At 40.0% G+C, this 14,688-nt stretch overlaps 1 protein-coding gene across 2 annotated transcripts in view; it reads right to left on the reverse strand.

The window, feature by feature from the left end:
- The window catches only part of LOC129813712 (acid-sensing ion channel 1C-like), an 86,974-nt gene extending 73,468 nt beyond the window's left edge, over positions 1 to 13,506 (reverse strand). The window contains exon 1 of one of the 2 annotated variants that reach the window (XM_055866162.1): positions 12,744 to 13,505. In XM_055866162.1, the coding sequence (XP_055722137.1) occupies positions 12,744 to 13,274 (531 nt within the window). In that variant the 5' untranslated portion in view covers positions 13,275 to 13,505. Of the gene's footprint in view, positions 1 to 12,743 lie in introns of both variants that reach the window. The other variant, XM_055866161.1, reaches the window with a different exon arrangement.
- Between the last annotated feature and the right edge of the window lie 1,182 nt (positions 13,507 to 14,688).

Consider the following 14,688-nt stretch of genomic DNA (forward strand, 5'->3'; position numbering starts at 1 on the left):
TTTGCTGTTTGTTCTTTGTTATAGGGCCAAAAAGATTGGAGAAGTGGTTTATCCATACATCTCCATTTTGTATAGCTAATTCTTTCCCAGAAGTGGTTAGAGTCTATGGATTCTTCTTCTTCAGCTGATTTCTGACGTGCTGTTCCTTCTTTTTCTGTAGTGTATTTCTGTATTGTTTTAGTGATTCACCATAGTGAAGGCGTAGGCTCAGGTTTTCTGGGTCTCTATGTTTTTGGTTGGATAGGTTTCTCAATTTCTTTCTTAGGTTTTTGCCTTCTTCATCAAACCATTTGTCATTGTTGTTCATTTTTGTTAAGTTTTCTGCTTGAATTTGTTTTATTTGATAGGGAAGCTGAGAGGTCAAATATACTGTTTAGGTTTTATACTGCCAAGTTTACAGCTTCACTATTACAGTGCAACGTTTTGTCCAGGAAGTTGTCTAAAAGGGGTTGAATTTGTTTAAATACTATTTGAAGTCTTTTAAATATTGTTAATGTTCGCTTTAGCCTGCCTAGAGGGCCAGATGGGAGGGATTTATTGTCTTGTGAATATTCTATTGGATCCATTGCGCCAGCCAAGCTAAATCATGCCCTGATAAAGTACTTGAAAATGCTTCAAATTGTATTTGAACCCAGGTCTGGAAGACAGCCGCTATGTGATACAATGAGTGGGCAGGGTGAGATAGGTTCACTTTGATAATTAAATAAGGGGTTAAGAAATTTACTTTGGGCCGATCTACAAACGTCTCTGTTTAAATGTTTGGAGACTCATGCAATCGTTTTGCTTAATTTAAGATGGAATACTTCATAAGACCTATTAGAAAGGGCATGTACACACCCGAACGTGCGCGCACACACACACACGCACACACGTACTGTACAAAACACACACCTTTGCTGCAGATATAAAATGCTTACTGTGGCATTACAGTAAAATGTACATGACACCAAAAATAAGTCACAGATTCACATTTGTAAAACCAGGCAGTAGGATATATTTTAGTTTCTCTAATAATGACTACAACAGCGTCCAGGGAGAGACAATATCATTGAAGCGTTTGTACTTAATACGGCAACACATTTATATTTAGCTTTGGCTGAAATACATCTCTGCCATCTGCCAGCATCTTTCTACTTGATATTGTTTCTTCTCCAGTGAATTGTTTCCTGCACCCAGAAACATTCCTTCACTACTTACAGAGGACATAATTATTCCTGCTGCCCTGATATTTCTCTCCCAGACTCCTCAATATTATCGCACCAATATCTAACTCATTAACGGAAACATCTGCCGTTTCCCCAACTGCTGTAGTCATGCTGTGACATGGCTCATGCTTCCTCTCTCTCTCTCACACACACACACACACACACACACACACACACACACACACACACACACACACACACACACACACACACACACACACACACACACACACACACACACACACACACACACACACACACACACACACACACACACACACACACACATGCGACCACACACAAATCAAATGTATTTGTCACATGCTTCGTAAACAACAGTGACATTTTTACTTATGGGTTCTTTTCAAACAACGCAGAGGTAAAGATAAAACGTATTTTTTTAAATAATGTGAAAATGTATGCATGCACATTTTATCACATTTTATTGGTTGCATACACATATTTAGCATATGTTATTATTGATGTCGAAGAAATGCTTGTGTGCAGTTATATCTGCCTAACAGGGAAGTAATATCTAACAATACACAAAAATACACACAAATCTAAAAGTAAAAGAATGGAATAAAGAAATATAGCAATATTAGGACAAGCAATGTTGTATTCCGGAGTGTGTGTGTGTGTGTATATATATATGTACACACATACAGTACCAGTCAAAAGTTTGGACACACCTACTCATTCAAGGTTTTATCTTAAATTTTATTATTTTCTACATTGTAACATCAAAACTATGAAATAACACATATGGAATCATGTAGTAACCAAAAAAATAAAAAAATCTATATTTTATATTTTAGGTTCTTCAAAGTAGCCATCCTTTGCCTTGATGACAGCTTTGCACACTCTTGGCATTCTCTGAACCAGCTTCACCTGGAAAGCTTTTCCAACAGACTTGAAGGACTTCCCACATATGCTTAGCACTTGTTGGCTGCTTTTCCTTTATGCTGCGGTCCAACACATCCCAAATCATCTCAATTGGGTTGAGGTTGGGTGATTTTGGAGGCCAGATCATCTTATGCAGCAATCCATCACTCTCCTTCTGGTCAAATAGCCTTTACGCAGCCTGGAGGTGTTTCTTCATTTATTTTTGTCCTGTTGAAAAAAAATGATTGTCCCAATAAGCGCAAACCAGATGGGATGGTGTATCGCTGCAGAATGCTGTGGTAGCTATGCTGATTAAGTGTGCCTTGAATTCTAAATAAATCAGACATTGTCACCAGCAAAGCACCCCCACACCATCACACCTCCTCCTCCGTGCTTCACGGTGGGAACCACACATGCAGAGATCATCCATTCACCTACATTGCGTCTCACAAAGATACGGCAGTTGGAACCAAAAATCTCAAATTTAGACTTATCAGACCTAAGGACAGATTTCCACTGGTCTAATATCCATTGCTCGTGTTTCTTGGCCCAAGCAAGTTTCTTCTTCTTATTGGTGTCCTTTAGTAGTGGTTTCTTTGAAGCAATTCAACCATGAAGGCCTGATTCACACAGTCTCCTCTGAAAAGTTGATGTTGAGGTGTGTCTGTTACTTGAACTCTGTGAAATATTTATTTGGGCTCAATTTCTTAGGCTGGTAACTCTAATTAACATCCTCTGCAGCAGAGGTAATTCTGGGTCTACCTTTCCTGTGGCGGTCCTCATGAGAGCCAGTTTCATCATAGCGCTTGATGGTTTTTGCGACTGCACTTGAAGAAACATTCAAACTTCTTGAAATGTTCCGTATTGACTGACCTTCATGTCTTAAAGTAATGATGGACTGTCATTTCTCTTTACATACAGAGCTGTCTTGTGTGTACCACCCTGTATTCCACCCCTATTCCACAAATTAACTTTTAACAAGGCACAGCTTGTTAATTGAAATGCATTCCAAGTGACTAACTCATGAAGCTGATTGAGAGAATGCCAAGAGTGTGCAAAGCTGTCATCAAGGCAAAGCATGGATACTTTGAAGTATCACAAATATTTAATATATTTTGATTTGTTTAACACTATTTTGGTTACTACACGATTCCAAATGTGTTATTTCATAGCTATGTCTTCACTATTATTCCACAATATAGAAAATAGTAAAAATAAAGAAAAACCCTTGAATGAGTAGGTGTGTCCAAACTTTTGACTGGTACTTTATACTGTATATTCACTACATTTCAAAAGTTTGGGGTCACTTAGAAATGTACTTGTTTTTGAAAGAAAAGCACGTTTTTTGTCAATTAAAATAACATAAAGTTGATCAGAAAAACAGTGTAGACATTGTTAATGTTGCAAATGACTACTGTAGCTGGAAACAGAAGATTTTTTATGGATTATCTACATAGGCGTACAGAGGCTCATTATCAGCAACCTTTGCTCCTGTGGTCCAATGGCACGTTGTGTTAGCTAATCCAAGTTTATCATTTTAAAGGCTAAGTGATCATTAGAAAACCATTTTGCAATTATGTTAGCACAGCTGAAAACGGTTGTGCTGATTAAAGAAGCAATAAAACGGGCCTTCTTTAGACTATTTGAGTATCTGGAGCATCAGCATTTGTGGTTTCAATTACAGGCTCAAAATGGCCAGAAACAAAGAAATTTCTTCTGAAACTGGTCAGGCTATTCTTGTTCTGAGAAATGAAGGCTATTCCATACAAGAAATTGCCAAGAAACTGAAGATCTCGTACACCGCTGTGTACTACTACCTTCACAGAACAGCGCAAACGGGCTCTAACCAGAATAGAAAGAGGAGTGGGAGGCTATAAATATAATCAATATGTATTCTATATTATAGAAACCAGAAATGTAAGCAGTCTCACAACGTAAACAGTCTCCCATTAATTCATACAATATCGACATTCATACAATATCACACAGTCCCTAAAACTAGGCCCTGAAAGTCTCCCTCCATGTTCCTCCTAGTTTGATTTGTCCTCCGCCAGGCTCCTTTACACCTCATTTTACTTAAAGTGGCACTCCAGTCTCCTTTTCAAGTAATGTAACAGCTGATTTACTTAACAAAAGGCACATCTCAATATGTGGTCCAGGTAAGTCATGACATGGTGCAAGTAGGGGGGTCCTTTCCTCTTTTGTTCTCTATTGCTCCTCTATTGTTCCTCAAGCAACCCCTTGAATTCCCTACTCCTTGAAGTCTGCAGTTGTCTAAAAAAAAAAAAAAACTTTAGTGTGTGTACTTTACTATTTATTTATACAAAAATCGCTGGAGAACGTCTTTAACAAAAGGCACATCTCAATAGGTGCATTAGGTCAGACATGACAGATGGGGTGGTGTGTAGTGGTAGCGGGTCAGCTGTTTGTTCACCCACACCCGCCCGCAATTGCTAATAACCCATCGGCAACCGCCCTAATATATGTGATAAAGTGAAAATCTGAACCTCACACCCGACCCTAACCTGGAAATATAGAAAATACGCTGAATGCTACAGTCAGAGACGGCAAAAATATTATTTGGGGCCCAATTTAGATATGCTTCTGCTTATACTTTCCAACATTTTAGTAGGCTATTTGTTAGTCAACTTGTCTATAATTAGATACATGCAGCGTCTCTTCTGTCATTACTTGTTGCAGTATAAGACTAAATAAACCCTTGCTCATCCAGAATAATGTCATAAATCGATAGAATGCTTCAATCTAGTTGACATCAGTCAAGTTCTCAGTCATCTCTGCTCTTTCGTTTAGGGACCAAGGAAAACGTCAATAACAAAATTGTTTTTTAAACATTTCTAAAGGACATCAGTTTGACTGGTTCTAAGTAAATAGAAACCAGTGATAATGACCAAACACGTTTCTGATCAGATTTTAGTTTGGCTTGGTGCATATTTTATTGAAATACTGTCAGCTTTTATGATGCTATAAAGATAGCACTTCTACAGATGTTCTGCACATTCACATTCTCTCAAGATGCTGAAAGAAAGAAATCATATTTCTCCACTCCTGTTCCTGAGTCAAAATGTACATTTGGTGTAGAATTTTACTGCAAGAAATTATTCATTCTGCAGAAGTTCATATTAAGGCTATGTGAGAGGAAATACAATTGGTGTCCAGATTTCATTTTCCATTTAACCCATCTGAACAGTAGGGCTAGGCAACAGTTCCCTTGACATGCCAAAAGTCAATTTGAAGAGTGTCTTGTGACTGTTGAATTTGTATGTCACCTCACAATCATGACACACAACATACCCTGCACTGCTATCATCCTCTTTTACCACTTCACCAAATCTTTTCCAAACATGACTTTTCTTGCCCTCCCTTCTCTTTATTTTCAACTCTACATTTCGCAGCTTTTCTCTTATTGAATTAACTCTGACAATGTCCTTTTTGCCTCAGTGGATCCAGGTTAACTTTTTCTGCCCGTTCCCAAAAGCATTTGGTGATTTGCGTGTAGACTATTTGACACATGTACAGTTAGGCCCTAAAGTTTAGGCTTATGCACTAATGCCAGATAGCCTAAAATAATGAAAGAAAAAGCTCAAAGTAGCCTATAGATAGAAATTGCACAAGAATGATACATTCATGGATTGTTTTCTCTTATTCAATTCTTTATTCAATCTATTTATTCATTACCGTTAACTCGCCCGCCCCGATGATATAACTGCGGGTTATGAGGCAACCCACTCATCACTAGTGGTGTGCCTTTCTTTTTTTGTTCTCTATTGCCCCAATATTGTTCCTCAAGCAAGGGGAAGCTGATGACATCACATTTGACCTGTATTTATACTTGGGATATTGCTTTTCAACAGGAAAAGTAAAGAAAAAAATAGATCAAGGACTTTTTACCGTGGGTGACTTCTGGGTATGTTTTGAACGTGTCCTCTAGGTCAGTGAGATGTGTTTCACACATAATTGGCCCTAATGATTGCGGGTCTGGGCTTCCAGTGCTCAATGGTAGGCTCGATGACCGCATCCGGTGTACTGACAGGGTGGACAAGATCTGAAAACGAATTTAGTCCTGCTTTTCTGTGTCTTTTCGCAAAGCCTCCATGTTAAACCGATCACACTATACAGTGCATTCAGGGTATTCAGACCCCTTGACTTTTTCTAAATGTTGTTACATTACAGCCTTATTCTAAAATGTATTAAATTGTTATTTTTCCTTAAACAATCTTCACACAATATACCATAATGACAAAACAAAAACAGGTTGGTAGAAATATTTGATAATTTATTAAAAATAAAAACCAGAAATATCACATTTACGTAAGTATTCAGACCCTTTACTCAGTACTTCGTTGAAGCACCTTTGGCAGCGATTACAGCCTTGAGTCTTCTTGGGTATGGCACTATAAGCTTGGCACATCTGTATTTGGGGAGTTTCTCCCATTCTTCTCTGCAGTTACTCTCAAGCTCTGTCAGGTTGGATGGGTGAAGCATGGTGGTAGCAGCATCATGCTGCACAGCTATTTTCAGGTCTTTCCAGAGATATTTGATTGGGTTCAAGTCCGGGCTCTGGCTGGGCCACTCAAGGAAATTCAGAGACTTGTCACGAGGCCACACCTGCGTTGTCTTGGCTGTGTGCTTAGGGTCATTGTCCTGTTGGAAGGTGAACCTTCACCCCAGTCTGAGGTCCTTAGCACTCTGGAGCAGATTTTCATCAAGGATCTCCCTGTACATTGTTCCGTTCATCATTCCCTTGATCCTGACTAGTCTCCCAGGCCCTGCCGCTGAAAAACATCCCCACAGCATGATGCTGCCACCACCATGCTTCACCGTAGGGATGGTGCCAGGTTTCCTCCAGGCGTGACGCTTGGTATTCAGGCCAAAGAGTTCAATCTTGGTTTCATCAGACCAGATAATCTTGTTTCTCATGATCTGAGAGTCCTTTAGGTACCTTTTGGAAAACTCCAAGCGGGCTGTCATATGCCTTTTACTAAAGAGTGGCTTCCATCTTGCCACTCTACCATAAAGGCCTGATTGGTGGAGTGCTGCAGAGATTGTTGTCCTTCTGGAAGGTTCTCCCATCTCCACAGAGGAACTCTGGTGCTCTGTCAGACTTACCATTGGGTTCTTGGTCACCTCCCTAACCAATACCCTTCTCCCCCGATTGCTCAGTTTGGCCGGGCGACCAGCTCTACGAAGAGTCTTGGTGGTTCCAAATGTCTTCCATTTAAGAATGATGGAGGCCACTGTGCTCTTGGGGATCTTCCATGTTGCAGAAATGTTTTGGAACCCCAGATTTGTGTCTCGACACATTCCTGTCTCAGAACTCTACTGACAATTCCTTCGACCTCATGGCTTGGTTTTTGCTCTGACATGCACTGTCCACTGTGAGACCTTTTATTGACAGGTGTGTGCCTTTCCAAATCATGTCCAATCAATTGAATTTCCGCCTCCAAACAAGTTGTAGAAACATCTCAAGGACGATCAATGGAAACAGGATACACCTGAACTCAATTTCGAGTCTCATAACAAAGGGTCTGAATATTTAGGTAAATAAGATTTTTACATTTTTATTTGTAATAAATTAGCAAAAATTTCAAAAAATCTGTTTTGCTTTGTCATTACGGGGTATTGTGTGTAGATTGATGAGGAAAGATCCCGTCACGGATTGTGTCTGTGCAATCAAATTGCCATCGATAAAATGGAATTATGTTTGTTTTCCATAGCTCATGCCTGCCCACACCATAACCCCACCGCCAACAAGGAGCACTGTTCACAACATTGACATCAGCAGGCCGGTTGGACGTAGTGCCAAATTCTAAAACGATGTCAGAGGCTGCTTATGGTAGAGAAATTAATATTAAATTCTCTGGCAACAGCTCTGGTGGACAATCCTACAGCCAATTGCATGCTCCCTCAAAACCTGAAAGCTCTGTGGCATTGTGTTGTGTGACAAAACTGCACATTTTAGAGTGGCCTTTTATTGTCCCCTGCACGAGGTGCACCTGTGTAATGATTATGCTGTTTAATCAGATACATGATTTACCACACCTGTCAAGTGGATGGATTATCTTGGCAAAATAGAAATATTCACTTACTGAGATGTAAACACAGTTGTACACATAATTTGAGAGAAATAACATTTTTGTAAATATTTAACATTTCTGAGATATTTTATTTCAGCTCTTGAAACATGGGACCAACACTACATGTTGCGTTTATGTTTTTGTTCAATGTACAGTACCAGTCAAACGTTTGGATACACTTACTCATTCAAGGGTTTTTCGTTATTTTTACTATTTTCTACATTATAGAATAATAGTGAAGACATCACAACTATGAAATAACACATGTGGAATCATGTAGTAACCAAAAAGTTTTAAACAAATTTAAATATATTTTATATTTGAGATTCTTCAAAGTAGCCTTTGCCTTGATGACAGCTTTGCACACTCTTGGCATTCTCTCAACCAGCTTCATGAGGCAGTCACCTGGAATGCATCTCAATGAACAGGTATGCCTTGTTAAATATTAATTTGCAGAATTTCTTTCCTTCTTAATGCCTTTGTGCCAATCAGATGTGTTGTGACGAGGTAGGGGTGGTATACAGAATATAGCCCTATTTGGTAAAATACTAAATCCATAGCATGGCAAGAACAGCTCAAATAAGCAAAGAGAAACAACAGTCCATCATTACCTTGAGACATGAAGGTCAGTCAATGTGGAAGATTTCAATAACTTTTCAAGTTTCTTCAAGTGCCGTCGCAAAAACCATCAAGCGCTATGATGAAATTGGCTCTCATGAGGACCACCACAGGAAAGGAAGACCCAGAGTTTCCTTGCTGCAGAGGATAAGTTCATTAGAGTTACCAGCCTCAGAAATTGCAGCCCAAATAAATGCCTCATAGAGTTCAAGTAACAGACACATCTCAACATCAACTGTTCAGAGGAGACTGTATGAATCAGGCCTTCATGGTCAAATTACTGCAGAGAAACCACTACTAAATGGCACCAATAAGAAGAAGAGACTTGCTTAGGCCAAGAAACACGAACAATGGACAATAGACCGGTGGAAATATGTCCTTTGGTCTGATGAGTCCAAATGTAAGATTTTTGAGTGTCTTTGTGAGACGCGGAGTAGGTGAACTGATGATCTCCCCATGTGTGGTTCCCACCGTGAAGCATGGAGGAGGAGGTGTGATGGTGTGGGGGTGCTTTGCTGGTGACAATGTCTGATTGATTTAGAATTCAAGGCACACAGAACCAGCATGGCTACCACAGCATTCTGCGGCAATACGCCATCCAATCTGGTTTGCACTTAGTTGGACTATCATTTGTTTTTCAACAGGACAATTATCCAACACACCTCCTGGCTGAGTAAGGGCTATTTGACCAAGAAGGAGAGTGATGGAGTGCTGCATAAGATGACCAGGCCTCCACAATCACCCGACCTCAACCCAATTGAGATGGTTTGGGATGAGATGGACCGCAGAGTGAAGGGAAGCAGCCAACAAGTGCTCAGCATATGTGGGAACTCCTTCAAGACTGCTGGAAAAGCATTCCAGGGGAAGCTGGTTGAGAGAATGCCAAGAGTGTGCAAAGCTGTCATCAAAGCAAAGGGTGGCTACCTTGAAGAATCTCAAATATAAAATATATTTTGATTTGTTTAACACCTTTTTAATAGTTTTGATGTCTTCCCTATTATTCTACAATGTAGAAAATAGTAAAAAATAAAAATACAAAATTAACTTGAATGAGTAGGTGTTCAAACCTTTGAATGGTACTGTATATCAATCAATCAATATCTTTATTGTCCCAATTGGGAAATTTGCTGTGCAGTCACGTTTCTACAATAAAAACCATATTAAAAAAGTGACAACCATGCAACAGATATGCACATAAGATAAATAATGAGCTTGGTTTCAGTCTTAAAATCATATGGGCCTAAAAGGTGACATGTGGGGTGGTGATTCCTGCTCTGGCCTCATCGTGCATTGTCCATTCACAATGAATGCCGGAACCTTGTGTTACACTATGAGCAGACAAATAAACAGGGAGTTGAAACTTCCTGATTCAACCAGTGAAATGCGCTTGTTCTAGGTTGGGTTGAGGAGATTTTTAATGTTTATGACAAAACATAATGTTGTTAATATAATAATGACTGAATACAGTGACAGAGCTAAGATGAATTGTCCCTGGATGGAGGAGAAAGAGGAGTAGGTGGAGAGGAGAAGAGGAGAAGAGAAGGAGAGGAGAAGTGGGAGAAGGAGGAGAAGAAAGAGAGGAGGAGGAGTAGGAGGAGGAGGATTCATGCAGCCAGAACCTGGCTGAGACAGAGAGAGGAGATCTTCATGAATCTTTAATCAGGCTCCTCTATACTTAGGCCTTCTCAGCTTCTCCAATTTCGGACATTTAGATGAAATCTGCTCTTCATATTGTGAGGACGTGATAAACCAAGGTCAGCACACTGACTAACCACAGACACATAAAACCCTGCTTCTTCTGGCCCCTCTATATGCCTCAGTTAGCTTAGTACTGTAAGTGAAGTATTTATCTCACTTCATTTAGCTCAACAGCAAACAGTATTATAGTTATTTTTAGAGTTCTGGAAGTGAAAAGAATAATGCTCCATTACAATACCTACAAAACCACATTTTTAATTGTCTGTCTACTGGACTTACTATACACGGATTCAAATACTTGCCTATTATTTCTATGTGAATGGTGACAATGCATGGAACACTAGAGTAGTCTGTGTCAGCACGCGTTTAACAGTGGGGCATAATTTTTCAATTTAGACCTTTGTCTCCCCACACAGAACCTTAATGGCCACGGTGAGGCGTCTATGTAATTATGATAAGTCATTTGCCTCTCAGTTTCACTTCTGCTGCTGTACAAAGACACTGCGCTGCATGACAAACTCCTCCTGGTTCTAGGCTTTCATCACTCAAATCAATGGCCCATTTCATCGAAATACAATCCTTCCCCTGTCTCCGCAGCAGGACGATTAAGTTCCATTCAAATTCTGCTGACATGATTTTATCTCCTCTGCAGGGGGTTGTGGGCAAAGAAAAAAACTGAACCAGACAGAAATAACAGGTGAAATGTTGGAGAAAATAAATGTTCCTCAGCTTACTGTAAATCAAAATGCTGTGTTTTAAAAGACTTGTGAACATAAAATGTACCTGAAATGTTTTAAGTTCCGAAGATAAGGTAGTTTAAATATCTGAGTGCTTGTCTTAACTACTGCTGACAAAGCCTTCGAGATGATTAAAAGATTTCCATGGGCTTTTTCAAAAGAATAACAGTGATATATTGAAACCTCTACTGTACTGGAAATCAGCATATGTTTGCTTCATAATGCATGATGAATTGGCTCAGAAGAGATTTGGTCCGGCCATCTGACACCTTAACAGTTTACATTTCAGAGCAGATACAATTTTAGAAATAGCTAGTATTCCCAACTGCTAAGAAAAAATGACCCTTGTTAATAAAATGAGGGACAAAAACTTGTGGCAACTGTTTAAGAAAGTGGTTTTGCATTGCACTATATAGGGATTGGCATCACACTGTAAGAACTGGCATTGCCTACTAGGGACAGATACAAATCCCGCCTTATATTCACGCCTGAGACAGAAAAATTCACACTTTGTCTTGTACCTGAATTTGAATCACCCCAGAGCTGCGTACAAAATTGCTTTAATCAACATGCCAGGATTGCTTTCCAACAATGCCAAATGCTTAGTCCTAATGAGCAGCTTGTGAATTTTAATCATCTACTCCACAATTTGAAAAGGAAGACATATTTAACATATTTGTTAACATATTTTGAATGTTTAAGTCATATTTACCCCAAAGGGTATTACTGTACTGTAAAATACGTAGTCTGCATCTACTGAGCTCCTTTCCTTTCTTTATTGTTATATTTTCTTATTGTTGAAGCATTATTGAGAGGGAACCCACAAGTAAACATTTCGTTGCTGTGCGAGAATAAACTTGAACTTGAACTTAAGGTGTGGTGGGCATCTCTTCTCATGACCGCCTTGGACACAGCTGGAATGACGTACAACAAAATTAATCTTGGCCACAATAAATCTCCTAATTTAAATCTCCTGACATTCATAAACATCATTCATAAACATAAATTAAATTATAATTAAACTCACCATCTGGTATATCTTCAAAACCATCTCTTGAAGCAACAAACTACTTGAATTACTACAATTAAACAAAAAGACCCCCTACAGACTTTAAAAGTGCCAACACAATTATATTACCTTATATTCAAATTTATTCATAACTTAAGCAAGAGACAGGATCCTCTTTCAAAAAATTAATTACAATCCATCGCCTGGGTGCTTAGGCTCGGTAAGGCTTTAATTCTTCAACTCATTGACAGCATCTGTCTGGTTTTAATATATTTCATAACTGAGTGTACCCAATTAGATCCCTGATTTAGATATATTATAACATTGTTGGAAATGTTATGTAGCTCTTTCTATCTGGAATTCTGGAGACTCGGAAAGATCAATAGACCTCTGTGGACCAGTGCTTACTACTTTACTCTGACAGATCCCCTTCAGTTGAAGCCGCTGATACCCATAGACTGCCTCTGAGACTGCCCCATTCTCCATCCATTCTTACCGTTGTGAAGTTCTCCGGACCACACTCCCTCCCTCTGTATTTGCAGTCGAGCAGCATCTCGTCTATGTTGTGACTCGTCCGCTGCACAAACTCCAGCATGTTGAATGTCTTGCTGGGGAAGAACTTACTGTTGTCTGTGGGATTCCCCAGTGCAGCCAGGAAGTCATCAAAGTCTCCCTGCTCCACGCCGAGCATCCCGGCCATCCAGAACAGGTCGTTCCTCGTCATCTGGGACTTACGGAAGCTGTTATAGTTACAGAGAGTAATGGCTGGGAAGGGCATGACAGGGCTGTCCATCTCGTCCAGGATGGTGACGTGGGGGTACTGGTAGTACAGCATCACCATTCCTGCCACCTGGTAGAGGAAGGAAGACAGGGAGCTGGTGAACGCGACGGACCAGAGAAGACGCCGAATGGTCACCCCACCGGGAAGGAAGATGTGGCTGAGGCCGTGGAGGGTGCAGTTGGCCCCGAACACCGTGATGTCAGAGGGCCCCCGGGGCTGCTCTTCTTCCTCTGTAGGGGAACCCATCCTCCTAAATCAAGTAGCGAATTTGATTTGATTTTTGATTTGAATGTAGGAGTTCCTTCACAACCACAATGTCTGCTCTGTTGGCCTGTGAAAGCTCTAAAAGACAGTTCCATTCAACCACAACTTCTGCTACTGTACACAAACTCCTGGTGCTCCTGTGAAGCTCAGAGAGACCGTTGGTGGCAGGGAGGTTGTCCAAAAGTAAAAGGGGCGAAGGCAATAGAACCAGGAAGGGTCCAGTTTCCCCAGCACCCAAGGGAGAACAAGGGGTGGGTTATCATCAGAAGCAGGAAAGGAGAAATGGATTGCTGAATCAGCCAATCCTTTGCGAGATCTTAGAGGGCACATTGAAGAGCAGGAGATAGAGTTTCATTAGGATATGAGACATAGGGCTGGGTGGGGCAGAGGGTTCAATCAGAGACACAGACACCACAGCAATGACGCACATTGAATTGAATTATAGGAGATACGGGACTAGAAATTCACAGGCGGCACATATAAGAAAGTGCTATATGCCTAGAAGAAACGTAAAGAAACATCTTTGGATCTCAATGTTCTCTGCATGATGTGGCTACAAGGTCATGATCAGCATGGACTTTTAATGGTATTGAATAGACAGACACTGGAATTCATATTTTCACTGGCAGCATAACGGTACTATGCTACAGAATACAGGAGAAGTTAGGTATCAATATTTGTATAAATGTATCATTAAAATATTTTTTGCGTCTTCAATGATTTTAACAAGTCATCTGTCTGGCCTGAGTCATCTAGCAAACCAGTTCCATCCAATGACTTTAAGGCTGTTCCACAATCTAATGAAAAAACATGTCTGCATCGCCTGTATGCTTCTCCAAAACCAAAACGTCAACTAGAGGGAGCTGGACTCTTAACTTTGCTCAGCAGTTTACAGTGTGTCTTATTCTGCAGTCTCCCTACAACATACATAATTAATGAACCTCCCTCCCTGCTACAGACAAGGTAAGGTATAATGGGGACTAGGCCGATGTGATGCAAGCCTGGCCAAGGCCATTATCATAGGCATCTGTTCTCATTCAAAATTTGATTTGGTGTAGAGATGCTAGGGCAGATTTTCAGGTTAAAGAAATGTCTAGGTTACTGAGGAGCTCTATCAATTGTTTATGAGCTTTATGTTTTACCAAACATAACTATATATAGACATGTTCAATCTTTATTATTATTATTATAATGTTTATATTGTAATTCAGTGTGATGTAGATCATAGGTGGGCAAGAGAATTTGGTCAAAGAGCTAGGTGAACTCTATCGAATATACTCTTGTATTTGAAGAGCTAATGTTTGAGTTGATTTTACAGCCACTGTGGTGAAGTGAATTTCCTGTGGAGAATTTCAACAGTGGGAAAGGGCTTAGAATAATCTCTGTTCCCTTTGTC

The sequence above is a fragment of the Salvelinus fontinalis genome, chromosome 17, assembly GCF_029448725.1.
Source record: "Salvelinus fontinalis isolate EN_2023a chromosome 17, ASM2944872v1, whole genome shotgun sequence".
Lineage (NCBI taxonomy): Eukaryota > Metazoa > Chordata > Actinopteri > Salmoniformes > Salmonidae > Salvelinus > Salvelinus fontinalis.